The 19079-nt window shown below is 46.4% G+C and overlaps 1 protein-coding gene across 1 annotated transcript; it reads right to left on the bottom strand.

Annotated features, from left to right (window-relative positions):
- Positions 1 to 1325: 1325 nt before the first annotated feature.
- LOC149348399 (uncharacterized) lies at positions 1326 to 18329 on the bottom strand. Its single transcript, XM_089541744.1, has 9 exons — positions 18254 to 18329; positions 17270 to 17395; positions 13418 to 13646; positions 11578 to 11731; positions 11029 to 11135; positions 9864 to 9999; positions 9081 to 9254; positions 2756 to 2881; positions 1326 to 1547 (listed from the first exon to the last, which is right to left on the bottom strand). The coding sequence occupies exons 1-9, from the start codon at positions 18327 to 18329 to the stop codon at positions 1326 to 1328; spliced, it is 1350 nt and encodes a 449-aa protein (XP_089397870.1).
- Positions 18330 to 19079: the final 750 nt, after the last annotated feature.

Here is a 19079-nt window from a genome sequence, read left to right as displayed (position 1 = left end):
ACTGCTACAATAAATAGCCTGTGCTTTCACTTGTTTGCATAAACAGCTGGCAGTTTGCGCCCGTGGGGTAGCACATTTATTTACCCCCCCCCCCCCCCCCCCCCCCGTCGTCGTCCTATTGTGCAGTTCTTAACCTTCCTCGAAAATGGTAAGTACACGCGGGAAGGGTATGGTAAGTACACGCGGGAAGGATACTATAGAAAAAAGCAGAACTACTACTAATTCACAGAAGTAATGCAGGAGTTAGCTCCGAGCGAGTCCTTGTCGTACTGCCTCGCGCTTTCGCAGAGCGTAGACGCATTTTTGGAGCGTGTCCAAATTTGACTTCAGGCGTCGAAACCATACACATCATCAGCGTGACCAGGGAGCTGCAGGAAAAAGGCTTCTCCTGTATATCTCATTTTAACCTCGTCCTGCTCCAGCCGCGGCCACCTCATACCCGGATCAACGCAGTTGAACTTAAAGCAGGCCTTCGCAGTGTTTACTGTGCACAGCATGGTTCTGTAGGGCTTAGTTTTAAGATGTTACTGCAAGGCGCAAACTTTTTTTTTTCGAACGGCTCCGACAGACAATAACGGTTGAACCTGCCAGAGGTAGTCAGGTCAAGCACAGGATGAGATTGCAGATGATTTTTGGCTGCCATCATCATCTATATCTCAGCTACTGCCATTAGTGCACAAAACCTTTTGCAATCGACATCCAGTTATCAGCGTTCTCAGCCAGCGGCGCCCATGCTAAACATGCTGTGAGCTTTCTAATCTATAAACCTGCCTAACCGCCGCCTTGCGCTTAGCTTACCTTCTCTCCTTCACAGAGTCACCCTCAAGGACCATCGGTAATCTTCCCTGCGCATTGTAGGTATATCCTGTTTACTCCTAATTCCTCCGCTTGACTTTAGCTAGGACGAACTCGCCACCGATAGAGAGGCCGGGCTGAAGATATCGTGAGGCGGAACAAATCGATACCAGAGCAGAGATTGCGCCAATTGGAGTGGCAGCCGCCATCAGTTAAATGCATTTGCTTATTTATTTGGTAATTGAGAGATCATCAGTGACTGCTTTAATGAAATGATTGCTTCGTTGAGCTCAAAGCTGAATGGGAATCCCAACGCTTGGTTGTGTTCGCTTCAAGCACTTGTCATGGAAGAAGACAAGAATGATATTTTACTTCAGTAAAATAAACGAGAAAATACGTTCACCAAGAATATTTCATGCAATGAGTTTTGAGTACTCGCAGTTCATTGAACTATCTAGACACTGGGTGCAGGAAATGAGACGGCACACCATGTGATGCGAACCCCCCCCCCCCCCCCCCCCCCCCCGCCGTTACGCAGAGGCACCGGAGGGGCAAGGCACATCGTCTTCGCAGCTGGCGCTACCGGCTGGCGATGACCGGAAGTAGTCGACCACCTTTCGGACCATCTTCAGCCGACTGAATTCGCCGTAGACGTTCAAGTCGGAGCAGTTATTGTTGTAATCATCGTACTCGAGGTCGTAGACCGCGATGCCAAACTGAAGGCCGTCGTTCTTGGACTTCAGTTGGCACATCTGCGAGTGCAACGCAGAAACAAGAATGATAATGTGTATGAAACAAGAATAATAATGTGTTCACAACAGCAACACAGTTAACGGCCTCACTTTCAGAGCCCGTAGTGCAACACAAGCAGAAGAGGTCGCGATTGCTCTCGCGGCCTCACATTCCGATTCAAAATACATAATCACCGGCTCGCGAGGGGCCTGTCGGAACGTCGAACAGGGCTGCACTCCATTCCTAGCCTATCGAATATACCAAAATTGCATACGGGATACGGACCCCGCACACCTTACCTTATATGGGCCCCTGCTCATCAGGGGTTGGCAGGATACGAGGCAGCAGACGCAGCCGCTCGCGCGGCGCTCTTTCACCGGGCTGTTTTCTTCTCCCCACCCGATCAGGAACCCGATTTTAATGCGGTCTATACGGTCAAAGATATTGCAACCTACTATCAAAGTAGTCATCGCCTTTACCCTAGCCCATGTAAAGGCCTCAAGAAGGCGGATGAGCGGCTCCTTCTCCGCCTCTTCACCAATACATTGCTGTGCCCGGCAGCCCTAAAACATTCCGACCCCTCCTTTAGCGGCAACTGCCCGCACTGTAGTGCGGTGTCTTCGGACACTTATCACATGGTGTGGGCCTGTCCCTCCAACCCGGCTATTCCCCCCATCCCCAACCAAACCCGGGAGGACTGGGAGGCGACCCTGCTCGGCTGCCACGACTTACAGGCCCAACAAGCCTTAGTCGGGCGCGCCCGGGCGGCGGCCACCGCCACTGGGGTTCCATACTAGGGACCTCCACCTAGTGCTTTTGAGGATCGGTCCCTTACGAGCTTATCCAAACATACCTCCTGTCCCTTCTTAATACAAGTTTTCACCGCCACCATCACCTGGGAAACGCAGTTCAACTCATTCCTATTCGCTTCGAAACTTGATTTTAGGAGTGCGTGTCCGCAGTTCTGCGTAAAACTTTCAAGATAAATGTAATTGAAAAGAATTCCTTTTCAGTCAACGACAACCGATGCTGTACGGGTGCAGTACCCCTAGGTTAGGGTGGTGCCCTATGGGATATTACGAGACCTTCACTAGCTCGCCAACGAAGCTAGACCGTGACGACGTGGAGGTTTCTCAAAGTGGGTCTGGGTACTTTGCGAAATAAGAGCTAAAGGTTCTCAAAAACAAATCAGCGATGCAGTGAAAAGTCACGAGGACACAAGACGTGCCTTTCTGCAGAGACCCTCTTCGTTGTCGTAGACAAACATGGCCCTATAAGCACGGTCATACGTGTACATCGCTTCGAGCTTGTGGGCGTAATTAAGATACTTGGCGTAAACAGCGTTGGTGCAAACCTGCAAAGAGAAGCAGAAGCAGGTATTACAGTACAACCGACTGCTTCGTAATACCACGATGCTCTTTTGTTCATACCTTACATGCCCGCAGCGGTGCCTCGGCTACTGAACCGGAGTTCCCGGGTTCGAACCCTACCGCCACGGCCGCGTTTCCATGGAGGCTAAACGCAAAACGCGTCTCTGAAACAACTTTTAAGGCGGAAGCCTTTAATAGGGTCATTTTTTTTACCTACACTGGCTACACTGGTGTAGCAAGTGTATAATGAAATCAATAAACACTGGCTACACCAGTGTAGCCAGTGAAGGTAAAAAAAATGGCCCTACTGTCTCATCGTTGTAAGCAGCAGTTGTCGACAGAAAATGTCACGCTTTTCAAATCGTGGAAACGGTCGTGACGTCACAGTGCGGGAATTTCAAACGGGGCCAATTGTACTTTGGCTAGTAACCATGCAACCAATTGATGCTCCAAGTAAGTGGGACTGAGCTTAGTTAATTACTTAATTATCCAATTAGCCTAATTAGCTTTACTAGTCAGGCCATATATATAAATAAAACCGATTAAGATATTGGTCGAGCTCAGGAATCGAACCCCGGTCTTCGGCGTGAGAGACGAGCATGCTATCCACTCCGCCATGCCAGCTCGATGGTTTGGAATGAACAAAAGCGCGTCTAGTGAATACGGTGTCTTCACTCACTCTCATCCTCCTCCATTCCCTTCCGGCGAGGTTTAGGTGTCCACCGACAAATGAGAGACAGATACATTTCCTTTCCTCAAAAACCAATTTACCGACAAGCGAGGCGTAGAACCGAATGGGCGATGGCGGTCTATGGACTCCTTGGCAGCGTTGCAAGACGCTGTCGCGTTCCACTCTTAGGGGCGAAGCTTAACATCTTAACCACACATCAGTGACCACACTTTAGGTCAGAAAAGTGCCCCCCTGAATTTTGTGAGACAGTTACTGCGTAATTTCCTTTCCTCAAATACAATTTTCATTTTCTTCATTACGGCTCCTCTTTATCTATCTTCTTTCACTCCCACCCCGCCGCGGTGGCTCAGCGGTTACGGCGCTCGGCTGCTGACCCGAAAGACGCGGGTTCGATCCCGGCCGCGGCGGCTGAATTTCTTGAAGGCGAAATTCTAGAGGCCCGTGTGCTGTGCGATGTCTGTGCACGTTAAAGAACCCCAGGTGGTCGAAATTTCCGGAGCCCTTCACTACGGCGTCTCTCATAGCCTCAGTTGCTTTGGGACGTTAAACCCCAATAAACCAAACCTTCTTTCACTCCCACTTCCTCCCTTCCTCTACGGTGCGGTTCAGGTGTCCACCGAGATGACAGAGAATTACTGCGCCATTTCCTTTCCTCAAAAAGCGTTGGCGTTCAAAGGGCAAGGCATCCGCCGAAACGGGTGGTGGGGTTCCGTGGACACCCTGGCAGCGCTACAACGCGCTGTCGCGTTCCACTCCTAAAGGCGAAGCTTAAGCGTCATTAATTAGCAGTTAATTAGTATTCAGGCATTAATCAGTAATTAACCATTAATTAGTGATTTGTCATCACTTAGTAATTAGTACTCAATTATATGTGACGCCACCAGTGCCACAGAAACAGCGAAAGTGGTGCGGAAAACGCTTCCGCCTCTACCCACTTTAGACAGTCAAAGTGCCCCCTGAATTTTCTTTTTGCCGTGTACTGTGCGATGTCAGTGCGCGTTGAAAATCCCCAGATGGTCAAAATTCTTCACCCGCCGCGGTGGCTCAGTGGTAAGGCGCTCGTCTACCGAGCCGAAGTACCCGGGTTCGAATCCGACCGCGGTGGCCGCGTTTCGATGGAGGCAAAACGCAAGAGGCGCCCGTGTGCTGTGCGATGTCAGTGCACGTTAAAGGTCCTCAGGTCGTCCAAATTATTCCGGAGACCTCCACTACGGCACCTCTTTTCTCTTTCTTCTTTCGCTCCCACCTTCCTCCCTTCCCTAACAGCGCGGTTCAGGTGTCCGCCGAGATATGTGAGACAGATACTGCGCCATTTCCTTTCCTCAATAACCAATTAACCAATTTTACCAAAATTATTCCGGAGCCCTTCACTACAGCACCTCTTTCTTACTTTCTTCTTTCATTCCCTCTTTTATCCCTTCTTTTAGGACTCGGTTCGGGTGTCCAACAAGATATATGATACTGTTACTGCGCCGTTTCGTTTCCTCAAAAGCCAATTTTCAGTTTTCATATTTCACAATGAAGGAAGGAAGGAAGGAAGGAAGGAAGGAAGGAAGGAAGGAAGGAAAGAAGGAAGGAAGGAAGGAAGGAAGGAAGGAAGGAAGGAAGGAAGGAAGGAAGGAAGGAAGGAAGGAAGGAAGGAAGGAAGGAAGGAAGGAAGGAAGGAAGGAAGGAAGGAAGGAAGGAAGGAAGGAAAAACTTTATTTTACTCTAGTGCTTTTTCCTGCTGTTTGGAGGCATCTTCAGAAACGTTCTCTTCTTGGTTCTATCTCCACGAGTCTTCTTTGTCGAAGTCATCCACCTCTAATCAATGGTCGGTTGACCTCAGTTCAGGACCCCGCTGGCCACTGCCGCCCGTTGAGCTCGCTGTACCAGACCTGTACTAGGTCTTCACAGCAGTCGCTGGACAGCAGAGTCTCCCGCTGCTCCGCACTCGGGTTTTGTATCTTGAGGACCACGTCTATGTTTTGGCAAGGCCATGTGATGTGATATAGAGTGGATTTTTCGTCGCACCAGGGATATTTGTCCGCGTATATCGTAGGGCGCATTTTGTTTAGTATAACCTTCCTTCATTGTAAAATATGAAAACTGAAAATTGGCTTTTGAGGAAACGAAACGGCGCAGTCGCAGTCTCATATATCTTGGTCGACACCCGAATCGCGCCCTAAAAGAATGGATAAAAGAGGGAATGAAAGAAGAAAAGAAGAAAGAGGTGCCGTAGTGAAGGGCACCGCAATAATTTTGACCATCTGGGGATCTTCAATGCGCACTGACATCGCACAGTACATGAGAAAAAGTGGTTTCTGAGACGCCTTTTACACTGAAAAAAGAAATGCTTACTGCCAAATCGCTAATATCGATGTTCTGTGGTGTCAGTGGAGTCCCTTTCGGTGTTCGCGCGGCCTCCTGTACCATAAATGCTGAAAGACAGCTGTCCAGGTGATCCTCCTTTGTAGGCGTGATTATACTCGACGGCAACATTTTGTGGCAGTCGAAAAAATCTATCATGTTTTCAAAATCTACCATGTTCAAGAAAAACTAATGCTTTGAAGACAAGTGATCTGAATAATTGATTTTTTATTGCTTTCTGTTGTGTGTTAAAAATATGTTTAGCAAATATGTGTGTAAATGACACGTCATGCTGCCTTGAACTGTGGGGGCGCAGAGGCTCTGTCAGCCATTTTGCCTTTACATCTGCCCCCTACACGGAGAGAATCCGTGAAACAATAAACAAACAAACAAACAAACAAAAAAAGATGCGGTGCTCAGGGTGCGTAAACGTGTGAATTCGTAGAATGGTTCTGGCCCAGCGGCGATAGTTTCGTTCTGATTTCGATTTCCTTTCAGTTTTCGGGTTTCGAAAAAAATGTCCCTCACACGGTATTTATTCGAAGAGTTATTTCCTGCACGGCTGAAACAAGCTTTTCAGTTACCTGCGGTGCCGTGAAGTTGAATATAAGCGGCAGTGGGATTTTTGATGCCATTAGACTCCAGCGCACAACTCTCATTATGGCGGCCGTATGGCGAGACGTATCGGATAATGAGATGACCTGAGAAGCGGCGCCACCGCGAAGCAGAAGAGACTTCAACATGAGACCGTAGATTTGCGCGCCGCGAAGTACTGGATCTCGGTGGCAGCTATCCGATATGTCACTTTCATCTGTGCATTTTCCGGACAGGGGTCGGAACGGCTCAATAAATTAGCAGGACGGCGCTATTACGCTTCACTCGCAAAACAATGAAGCTATATTTGCGAGCCTACTTAGAACTGCTCAATCGCTGCCACACGTTCGCACATATTTACTGACCAATGCACACTGCTCGCACATTCAGTGTAATGTGTAAGACCCTTAGTTGTCTCCTCTTGCTTTTAAGGTGAAAGTCTTATATGCCCAGTAGCAACGAACCCCGGCGTTATCGTTGGCGCCCAGAAAAAGTGGTCCAGAAAAAAAAAAACTCATGGACGTCATCAGCGAAAGAAAAAAAAATGTTCCGAAAGTGCGGGGAATTCACATTCAGACTGCGAGGCGAGCGCAGGGCCCATCACCCACAAAACCGCGCTACCTTTTGGCGAATAATGGTGAACCTAGTGTATGCGTTTCTTTACAACTCTGTGCTAATGAGTAAACTCCGTTTCATACATAGCTGTCAACGCAGCCAAGGCTACGGCGCCTGTTCGCGCTCCTCGTCCGCATCGTAATGTAGTGCGTCGAAAGTGAGAAGAGTAATGAACTCAATATTAAAGTTATTGTTGGTTAATATCGCAGTATAATGATAATGGTGTTTTATTTTGCAAAAAGATTGCTTTTTCTTTAATGTTCTTCAAAACAGAGTGCCTTAGTTTTCTGGGTTTTTTTTCCGCTCCTCCTGTATCAGGTTTTCGCAGCTAGGCTGGCCGGCGATGTCGTCTGCTTTCGTCTTTCGGTTTCCGAGTATGCGAAAATGGCACCGCTATCTCCTACTCGCTTGTTTTCTTCGCCCACTGCGGCTTTAAAAACATCTCCTGCTCGTATATTCTCCAAGCTGAAGCCTCCGAAAATTTCGAAAGACTGCAAGCAGGTGATTCTCAACGTTTACTGTAGCGTAAGGAAGCGCTTCCCGGAGAAGACTGCGCGTGAAGTTCTCGAAACTGTGGGCGAGGTGACCGGGGTCAGCCCTCGGACAGTTGCGAGGTTCAAGAAAGAAGGTCTCTCTACTGGAATAAGATCACCTTGTGTGCCGCATGCTAAAATGTCGCTCATTGCCCGAGAAAAGCACTTCGCAATCACGTCCGTCGCCAATAGACTACACTGCCTTTTCCCTTCGAAGCAAGTAAAGAGCGCTGTATTTTTCAAGGTAGGCATCAGAGTTTGACAGTTTTGACTTTCTACCTAATGATTATTTTAATAAAAATAAAAAATAAATGAAAAAAAACAGCCAAGCCGGGAGTCGAACCTTGGCATCTTGTAAAATGAACACACAGGCGCGCGCCCCGTACCACTCAGCCACGACGCGAGGCGGACGGATACATTTTGCTTGTTTTTTGCAGCGGACTAATTCCGTACCTTTGGCAGCGTTGACAGCTATGTATGAAACGGAGTATAGGTATGTCATAAGAAAGAAATGAAAAAATTTAATCCGTTCCCCTTCAAAGCACGTAAATAGCCTTATGTTCCCTCCGTAATTTTCTCTCCACTCTGCACACATGCACATGGGGTTTCGCTTGAACATCACGAAAGGTCCCTGGTTTTCTCGTGTGACGTTTCGTTGACAGTTTTATCCGAGCCTTGGAATGGAATGGGCTCTCCAACAAAAGTTTGCCTTCCCTGGCTTCAAAGCGAAATGCTCTTTCTTCTTTGTTGTGAGGTCTCATAACAAAAACCAAGAAAAATTAATAAATGCTTGCGGCTTCGCAGTCCAGTATGCTTTTGGTGTTAGTGTGCAGCCATTCTCTATCCTTTATACTTTTCGTGCTGTCTTTCGCACTGTTACAACGAGACAAGGGTACACTCCTGACTCGTAATTTAAGTCTAAACGTTATATCTTTGTTTTCCAACTATTTTCAAGAAAAATGTTCACCTAAATATTTTATTATTATGTTGCTGCTGTTTTACTTTTTTTGGTGGATGCCACTCCAGAACGACATAAAATATACTCTAAAGGGGTCGATATGTTCTCATGAACTCGTGTTCAATAGCCGTGCCCCTGCTAGCAACTTACGACGCCACGCTAGCAAATGCGACGTGGCTTACTCAGGCCACATTGGTTGCAGGCCGTCCTTTCAGAAGGATTTGCCGCTTCATCTTTCAGCTGTATCCAATTAAATAGTCATTTCATTGGTTTTTTGTTAAGCTGCGAAAACTTCCTCTGGCTGAGTGACCTCTGACTATAAGCGAATAACAGACCGAAACAAACAGAGTTCTCCTCCACGCAGCGTTCGCTTTGTCTTCAAATGAACGCGAAGGCCCTATGTGAAATCTGCATGCAGTAACGCGAAGGTGGGGCATACATACCTCTACGTAGGCCCCGAAAGGTTCCGCGGACCGGTCGCTGTAGCACTCGGAAGACAATTCCAGCGGAAAGCTGGGCTTGACCACAGTCCAGCGCCCCTTCATGGTGAAGGACACGAGCAACTTGGTAGATACACCAGTGTCCTGGATCCGCTGCAGAGCTGACAGTGCATCGGTCTGCAAGGACAAAAAAAATACACACACGACGATGCGCCCAGAGCACTTTCATTTCTCTTAATAATTCTTGCCCTTGTAATGTATGCGCAGTCCGAGATCAAGTGAGAACTGTTTGCGCTAGTTAATTCGATATGATTTCTTCTCTATTGTTTGCCTTCCTCTCTGGCTGAGTAGGTATGACGCCACTACCCTGCCACTTGTGACATGATTGTGCTTATGGTAGAGTAAGGGCAAGTAGATGGGTTTCTTGTGAACACAAAGTGAACAAAGCAGGCCGAAGCCTCGAAGTACAAGTCCGTACGGAGACTTCACCCTGTAGCGGTAACTTTGCATATTGGCTGCTGATCACACAATAGAAGTGATTCTGAGTGTGAGTGATGAACAACTGAGCATGAGTTCGACGACAACCTTTTCGGTTTTCACAGTCGTTTAAATAACCTTGAAAAATACTTCGAATCCCAGCGGTTGATGCACGCTTAACTGCCGTGTCTGTAAATGACATCACAGAGGCCAGATGGTGCTGGAATTAGCAGCGTCTTCGATGGTCATCTGAATATTCTCCAGTTGCGGCTCCTTTCAATCAAGAGTGCCGCGGAAATGCGGACTCACCAGGTCGTAGGTGTAATCCGGAGAGGCAGCCGGCTTTTGCAGCATGGTGGGCGGAGAGACCTTGCAGCCGGGCACCATGTTGTCACCGAAGGCGTAGTGGCCTTGCGAAATGAACAACGTTGGCGTGTATATGTCCCTGCGCAAATAGAGAAGGAAAAAGCGATTCTAGAACACAACTTCGTATTCGACTTGTTCGAAGGAAACTCCCAAACCACCTGACCGATGTAAGGGAGGAATTATTTTGCGGTCGATGGGATCGCTGTTACTTAAAGTAGCAATGAACATATTTCGAGGAGAGCATATAAACTCTTTCAATCACTACATTATCTCCTCTTGACCACCTACGCCAAATAATACACTTCTGCTGAAAGCAGATAACCCAAAATCGCGATTGAAAGTTGTCGAGTCCTTACCGGCAACTCTTTCATGTTCGCGCCCTCCTTAGTCGCACCCTCCTGCGTAGTTCCGTTCAGAGATGGCTATTGGTTAGATACTATCGGGCGCCACGCAGCGACGAGGGGAGGCATAAGGAAGAAAATAGCTTCACGAAAGAAGATTGTTAATGTGGACAGCGACTGTATCCCCGAAAAATTGGGATCCATTGTCAGGAAGACATGTAGCCAGGCTTCGGCTTCGAAATAGATTGAAAATCTCTTTCAGTTAGTTTAGTTTATTGGGGTTTAACGTACCAAAGCAACTCAGGCTATGAGAGACGCTGTAGTGAAGGGTTCCGGAAGTTTCAATCACCTGGGGTTCTTTAACGTGCACTGACATAGCACAGTACACGGGCCTCTAGAATTTCGCCTTCATTGAAATTCAGCCGCCGCGGCCGGGATCGAACTCGCGTCTTTCAGGCCAGCAGCCGCGCACCGTAACCACTGAGCGACCGCGGTGGGGTGAAAATCTCATTCAGAACATGTAAGAATTTCTAAGGTCCATGTAGCATCCCTAACTGCATCTTGCTGCAGACTTGACTGAAAGCACGCGTACAGTAATTGCAAAGGTTATCTCCTTCCTGGTGAACATGTTCGACGCCGTAGCTGTCCACCAACTCGCTTTATTTTTGGATTTCTTGCGCCCCATATTTCGTGAGATTGAAAACATTTGCGCAAATAATCTTGAAAGCGGCAGTAATGTGGAAGCTTTTCACTTTCATGCTACTCGCCTCATTCTCAATGCGTAGAACTCGGCACTGTTCTGTGGCACGGCCCCAAGCACGATGTGAGGCTGCCCTAATGCGTCGGGCCTCTTCATAGCCACCATGCTCAGTTCCTGGAGTGAAAGCAGCAGAAGGAAGAAAAAGGAGCAGTGTATAGTCGACTGTATTGAACGAGTTTTCTGCGGCCAAGCCTTCAACTCCACAGCGTTCCATCGTCAAATCGCAATCATGAAATAAGTGTGCCATCGTGGACATTTTATGCTGCAGTATGTGGCTGCTTCTGACGTCTCTCGCAACTCTTCAAGTACTAAATGTTGTGCTTGAAGCCCTTACATATGTTAGAATTCTAGCTCCGTTCGCACGCGCAACACAGAGGCTGATTGCGCGGGTTCTTTTGAATACCACTGAACTTCTCCATCTTTTCAAGGATTCAACAGTCAGCGGCTTTTCTTCAGCTTTGGTTGAATGCGTCAGTGTCACTTTGGAATTGATTGCAAAAATGTTTGCTTAAATGACCAGGATTTGACGGAAAGCATGACGAATGCTCTGTAATACCTTGAGCAGGGCGAAGACTTCTCTTATGCTGTCGTGGCTGACAATGGAAGCGGGCATATCGATGATTCCGAAGTGGAAGACAGCTGACCGCCAGAACACGTCCAGCATTGTTGGATTGGTCATTTTCACGTCAGTGGTCAGCCGTTCCATGTACCTGAGGAAAATTGTGGCACACGGATTAACAAACAACAATTGTTGTTTTACGATACCATAGTAATAATGTACAGAATGATCCACTTTCACGGTTAACACTCGAGTGTAGGGCCGTACTCTTGGGAGCACCTTGCGGACTCTCCTGTACAATCAGAAGCTACGGTTGCATTTATTTTACTTTATGCTACTGTTGATTAGTGACATCCTTGTAATCGCTTCTTTCCTTAATGACTGATTTTGAGGAGTATAAAGATATAACAAGAAGTTATTAAATGCTGTGAACTGCATCACGCATTAACCTATTAAATTTAACTAGCTCATATGTGCACTGCAAACTTTGTATTAATTCAAGAGCAGTATGGCATGAAAATTGGAGACTGCCGCAATGGACCCAGATTTCAGGTTTCAGCAATGGAGCGTCGAGTCTGGAAGCGGGAAACATTGCAAGCTTTGAGTTACTACTTGTACTAATATGCGTTGAGAAAGCTAGCACAGAAATTGTTTGCTGCGTCAATTAAAGAGACAAGAGATTTTCGATTAGTTTTGTAATGATCGCCCAGCTGTCCTAACTGTACACCTAACAGTGATGCGTAACCTTTCTCTTGTATCCACGAAATGTTCAAGATTTCTTGCCCACCTATTTGCGAAATCCTAGCAAATACACTCGGAGACCATTGCAGCACTAGAGGGATCGGCCCGATCTTGCACCACTGTGGACGCCGAATGTTTAAAAAATTAATATGCATTACGGCTACAAGCAAGCGGTCTTATTCACAGTAAATGCCTCGGAAAAGAAGTCCCTACGCTGAACGAAAGCTTATCTTTTCTCGCTACTGGTCCGTGCTGTATAGCTTATTGATGCGAAAACATTATATGCCCCACAAGAAACGAAACCCGACGTGGACGTTGATCAGCAGCAGTAGTCCAAAAAATTTCAGACGGAGTCAACGTGGTATCAATGAAAAATATAAATTCTTCGCAACGCCTGTGAATTAAATCCTGGACTCAGACTGCGAGCCAAGGACGCAAGTCATTGATCAAAAATTGGTTGCCTTGCCGGTTGCCATTAGTTGCCTTACTACTATATGACAATGAGTACTTGTGCCATTACAAAGGAAGTGGCCGAAGTAAAAATAAATAAAAATAAAAATAAATTAAAAGAACAATGCTTTCGTATTCAGCGCACGTTAGTCTTAAGTGAGCTCCGTTATTTTTTTCATGCAAAATGTATTTTTTTAGCCATTTAGAGCAGAAATTTTTTTTTGCATCCCCACTCCTCGTATCAAATGAAAAAGGGGACGTAGCAAGCCCTAATCATTCTAGTAACGTTTCAGTTGCTCATATCTGCAGTATTACATTCATTTTTCAAGACGGTGTACTAACATCGAAATCATGTGGCGCATTTGCTTGCTCCGTTCCTGTCCTTACCTGGGTCAGTACTTTTTGAATGCTTCTTCAAATAACCGCTTCAAATAGGTAACGTCGCAGAGTGCTTATCAGAATGTACAGATTCAGCGCAAGAAAAGTGGTGTATTCTTTGTTTTCTTTTTATTTCCTTAATACTTCAAGCAATATGTGCTGGTCTGAGGACCTTTTGAGGCACACTGAACAAAGGGGCTTTCTTCAGGCGCTGTTGTACCCTTTGAAAGCAGGTATCGCAATCAACAAAATTACTTGGCGCACTTACAAGTATCCGAATGCCACTCCGAACTCGGTGGTCTGATAGCGTGAGGCAGCAGCCAGGAAGGCTTTCATGCCCTCGTCAAATGTTTGCTCCTGGGCTGGGACGTTTCTGTATTTCTTGTAGGCCGAGTCGAAGAAGATTAAGTCGCACAGGCCGTCCTCGGGAAAGAGGGTAGTGGTGTTGGTCTCGCTGCCGTATGTACACAGCAAGGTACTGGCGTCCAATTCTACCCCTGTAAGAAGCGAATACTGCGGTGAATTGGCATTCACTGCACGAGACCTTCCGGAAGGAAGGTGATCTGTTCAGAGATCTTCCTTCGCTTAGAGTCGCTGTCAATCGTTTTCCAGCAACTCTAGTTCATCATCATCATCATTTATTTGACCCTTAAAGGCCCCTGGGGAGGGGTATCACATAAGGGGGGGGGGGGGGGGAGTAGTACATTCAACATGACTCACATTGGAGGGGGAAAAAGAATTTCAAAAAAAAAACACACACACAGGCAACAAAAGCATAAATAGAAATAAAGTCACGAAAGGGAAATGAAACAATTTATACGGCAAGATAACACATCAGACGTTCTTTAAACCTTACTGGATCGCATTCAATCACAAGAGATTCTGGAATCCGATTCCAGTCTTGAATAGCGGCTGGCAAAAAAGATTTGTTAAAGGCATTAGTTGATCCGTGTAAACGTTGGATGCTCATGGAGTTGAATAAACGGGATGACGTCCGCACAGGAGGGACTAGAAGGAACTCGCGCAGGTTTGGAAAATTGTGATATAATTTGTGCAATAAACATAAGCGAGAAACTTTGCGTCTAAGGGCTAGTGGGCTGATAGCGATGGATGACTTGATAGCGGTAATGCTGTGGTGAAAATCGTAATCTGAAGTAATAAAGCGTGTCGCACGATTCTGAATGGATTCAATGGTGTTAATTAAATAAGCCTGGTGAGGAGGCCAAATTGCTGATGCGTACTCAAGCTTAGTGCGAATGAAAGTCTCGTATGCAAGTTTACGGATTGATTGCGGAGACAGTGAGAGTGACCTTCTAAAAAAACCCAGTGTTTCAAAAAAGCCAGTTTCGCCTATTCGCTTGCTTGGTGGCATGATGTCAGAACAGCGGCAGAAAGGAGAAAAGCTTCAGTGTTGACAGAGATGTTTGCCTGGAAATACAACTTATTGGGAGTTGGAAGGACATGCAATGCGAAGAGGAGATAACTGATGGTTGCTAAGGGTGACGGACTGGATTACAAGAGAAGGAAAGCGTAGCGGGGGGCTGCAGATATTCAGGTGGACAGTAGATTAGGATGTGGAGGACTTAAGGTGGCCGCAGCTCGCAAAGAGCAGGGTTAAATTTAAGGCAAAGGAAGAGTTTTTTTTTTAACCTGCAGTGGACGTAGTTAGATTGTTGTTGGGCTGGTTGGTATTGTACGTTTAAGTTCATATTTTTATAGCGCTCCTATGTTAATCCTTCTTCTCCCTTCTTTGGCCGTGAGCCGTATCGCTGGAAATCCATGTACTTAAGTAGACTTAGTTAGCTTGATGATGATGATGACAGCTGATCAACTGATGAACTCGGACGGCACTGAAAAGACATTCGCAGATTTATATGACATGTGTCACTGTGTACGGTAAACGCCACCAGAGCGAGCACATGCTCCAGTCAGGCGGGGTGGCTCGTCATCGCCTCTGCTATTTGGAGCCCAGGTCGAAGCATACTGCTCAGTTACGCCCTGCAGTATTAATGTAGCCGGCGCTAAGTATCACAATGCGCGCGTTAAAGCCTTATTTTATGCGGGCGGCATATTTCGGCGTTTTTTCCGGATAAGGAGAGCTTTCGACGCGTACTTCTAGAGGAAATTGCTTCAAAGTTAATTCCATATAATATCGAGGAAAGGCAAAATTTCTGGAATGGAGCTTTCGACAACACGACGTAGTGTTTCGCTGCAGTGCAATATAGTGAAACCTCGCTTTAACAGATCGGTTGATAGAGCAATATTGGATATAACTATTGAATAGCCATCTCTCTTTGAAATTCCCCCACAAGTCTATGTATCTGATATCTTCTTTTTGGAAGCAAAATATTTACACAACTCGATATAACGAATCTCCAACGAACCCCACAGGACATTTCACGCTGAATATGTCGATTTTTAACTGCGCACAACACTTCCGTACTAATTTGACGCGGCAAACCGAAATCACCGCGCATAACCAGCTTTCTTAATAAGCTCTGCTGAAACTGAGCATTACAGGATGCAGGAAAGGAGCCAAGTCAGGAAAAAAAAACAGCTGTGGTTGAACCCGGCTCAACTTAGTAAGACGAGCGAAAGCTCTGTTGAGCATAGTTAGACATGGTTTAACTTTGATTACACTTTACTGCATATGAGTGGTTTGGCTTGGAAGACAACGATAGATCGTCGAACCACTAGTTCCGGCACGTTGCTCATCCATGGCTTTGTGTGAAGATAAACGCACGCCACACGCCCCACTGTAATGCCGATTAGCGCTGTGGGTAAATAAATAAATAAAGGCGCGTTGCGCGATTTCCGGCAGCTGCGTGAGTGTCGTCGGCTCCGCATACGCAGCTGTGGCGAGGCGCAGCGTGTCACGTGATCCGATAGTTGCGAGACGAGTGAGAGCCGTCGGCTCAACGCGCGCATCTGTGGCGAGGCTTGGCGAGTCACGCGGCACGACGTCAGAGTCAAGACTCCGCTCCTCCTGGTTTGAAGGTGAAATTTCATAGCCACATGACCTTCAGCTTTGCACGCGAGAAGTAGAGCTATCGCTCAAAGATGGTGGGGTGATGCCAGATGAGTTTTTATATATTTTGGCGGGGTAGTACATGTTTTCGTTGTGATTCCTAGACTCTGTGAAGTCATGAATGTCTTGTCTATCAGGCGTGCCGATATACTGAGGACTATGCGTGCTTCTGCTGTCTTTGTATGGTCCTTGACAGACAAAAAAAGAGCCGCCATAAATTGTTTCGATCTATCAAACGCGGTTGACGGGACCTCACTTCTTTTAGCTTTAAACTGTGCCCCAGTTTCATGAATTTTGCGACAAAAATGAGCAGTCTGTGTTGAATGTTTCGCAAATAGGAATGCGGAAAATGCTACTGCAATTTAAAATCGTGCTCTGCGCAGGCCAATATACAACAGTCACTGTGCCCACATGCCTGAGGCAGTATCTTAGTCTTTTCTACGTTGAATGGCCACTTTTTCATGAAGTAGCAATCTACAGCTGATAAGTTTGTGATCAGGAAGCTAAGCGAAATTCATGATAATAAATCTCGAAAAAAAAGAAAAGTTTGATACAAATACATCGGTAAATAGTTTCGAGGATATTTTTCAGTATGTTATTTATACATTCTAAATGAGCTACAGTATTTTTATAAACCAAAAGTTAAGAGTGTAATTTTGTGATAATTTATATCGACACATAGGATCTTGCTTTATAGATATGAAGCAGTTTGAAATGAAGCACATTGTTATGATTGTATTCTTTTAGACGGCGTTCACGTCCTACGCACACACAAAAAAAGCAAACCGGAGTGCAGCCTCTCGCCTTCAGCACTTTGCCAATATCTTCGTGCCTCGTTAACATGGACACTTTGGTTACCGAACAAAACTGTTCTTTCAGCAAGTCGTATACAGTATTCAGTAAAACCAACACTGACTCAGACCTAGTCTGTGCATAGTGGTGAGCAGTGCAATAAAAATTAAACAAAATCGGAGAGCTCCAATTGCATCATGCATGTAGTCATTATGTTTATTATATATTACGGCCATGGAAGGTTCGCTAGGCGTACCGTCTCACTGCAAAGTACCACGGCCCCTGCCGTTACTTGCTCACGTTTTTCCGTTGTCGTCTCCATGGTAGTCTCCATGTCCACCGTCGTGGTCACAAGCTCCGTTGGGGTCGTCGCTGGCTCTCTGTATGTAAGGTCGGTCTCGTAGTGAACACTTTCGTCTGACGGTTCTGCATCAGGGGTGGTGGTTGAAAAGATTCGTAGGTGTACCCAATCAATGCGATAGCATTAAAAACTTGCGTAGCCTTTGCAGAAAGCTATGTCATGTCCGGTCTAGTGACGTCACTTCCCTCACAGAGAGAGAGAGAGCGAGAAAAGGACGGAAAGGCAGGGAGGTTTGCTTGTGAATCGTTTGATTCTGTCGCATTAAAACACTTCTAGCCATCCTTACTCTAAAAGAAATTGCATGTATATGCCGCAGTTTTGCATGAAGCAATCACTGATAGCAACACGCCATCCCGGCTTGCATATTTACAGCAGTATGCAATGAGCTAAAACTGCTCCGTCCACTTGCTTCCTTATGGGAATGTTGTGGGGCGTATTCAAGAACGTTGCCAAGGCGGTGCCGGATCGCTTGAGCTATGCGGCTTGAGTGTGGGTGTCTTAATGGTATTGGGACAGTAGTTGTGGGCTCCTCAATAGCTAATTCAGCTATTTCTTATGCAGGTCTGCGCGCTACGGGGATTCGAGCAGTCGTTGCGGCTATTGGACTTGTGTTGCAGATGTAGAGGTGATCTGGAGAGTTTTGCCTTCTAGTGCTCCCAATGTTGACATGGCACATCTATGGTGTTCTGTGGTGTCGAAGCGACGATGTGAAATTGAGGACAGACGAGTTCCATCTTCTCCCTCCCCGAGAGGAGTCATTCCAGATACTGCATTAGACAGTGTCATCTGGGTCAAATGATTTGATTGGATGTGGGTCAATGAGATTGTGGTTCACAAGAAGGTGGAAACAGCAACTTTTTTGGTTTGGGAATAATCGCACATGGTCACCTTCTACCGCTTAAAAATGTGCCTAATGTAGCTACCTGCGTGAAGTGTGAAGAATGCAGAGTCTTCATTTTTCAGCATCTTATCTTTGGCAGAAGGCGGGACAAATGCCATGGTGACCAGGACCGCACCAGTAGAACTAGTGCTTATAGCTGCCGACGCCACAAAAGCGGTGGGTTAATTGACCCTCATCGGAAGACATACAACAGTATTCGCTGGAATCGATTTCGGACGTAGTCCAGATAACAAGCACTTTGGTCCTGTGCTGCAGTCCGGAATTTCTTGGGACTATACTTGCGAAAGAACTGACAAGAACTGCTACTTTGGCCAAAGACCGCTCAACTCGTTTTCAGGAAAACTTGGCTTGTCAAGTGTCGTCAAAGATTTTAAGAAACCTTTGATGAAGACTGACTGAAGAACTGTTTGCTAATTCCAATGGCCTTCTTGCATCAAATCAGCAAATCACTAATAGGTCGGCTGCACTGGAAGATCGCGCAGGGTCCATATAGCGCCTTAAAAGTAAATAAAATCACCAACGATTCAATTTGGTTTGGCCATATTCGACATCAGTGCGCTAGCACTAGTTGGGCTTAGTTTATACAATCATAGATCGCTGGGTGTTCACTGTCTGCGTTCACTATCCCCACTCGGAATTCACTATACGGGAGTTCGGCATTCACTAGTCTGTGTTTATTATTCTGTGTTTATTATTTTATTATTATTTATTTATTAACGGTTTGCTCTCTCTTTCTCATACAGCTCCTGGCGCAGTGGTGCAGCGGCTAAGCAATGCGCCACTGCTCTGCGATGGCAGGTGCCGCCCTGGGGCTTCTACGACTCATTTTGCTGTTCCTGAGCAACCTC

Source organism: Amblyomma mixtum, chromosome 4 (assembly GCF_055824585.1).
Source record: "Amblyomma mixtum isolate Tamu chromosome 4, ASM5582458v1, whole genome shotgun sequence".
NCBI classification, from domain to species: Eukaryota; Metazoa; Arthropoda; class Arachnida; order Ixodida; family Ixodidae; genus Amblyomma; species Amblyomma mixtum.
This window is presented reverse-complemented; position numbering and strand designations above follow the sequence as displayed.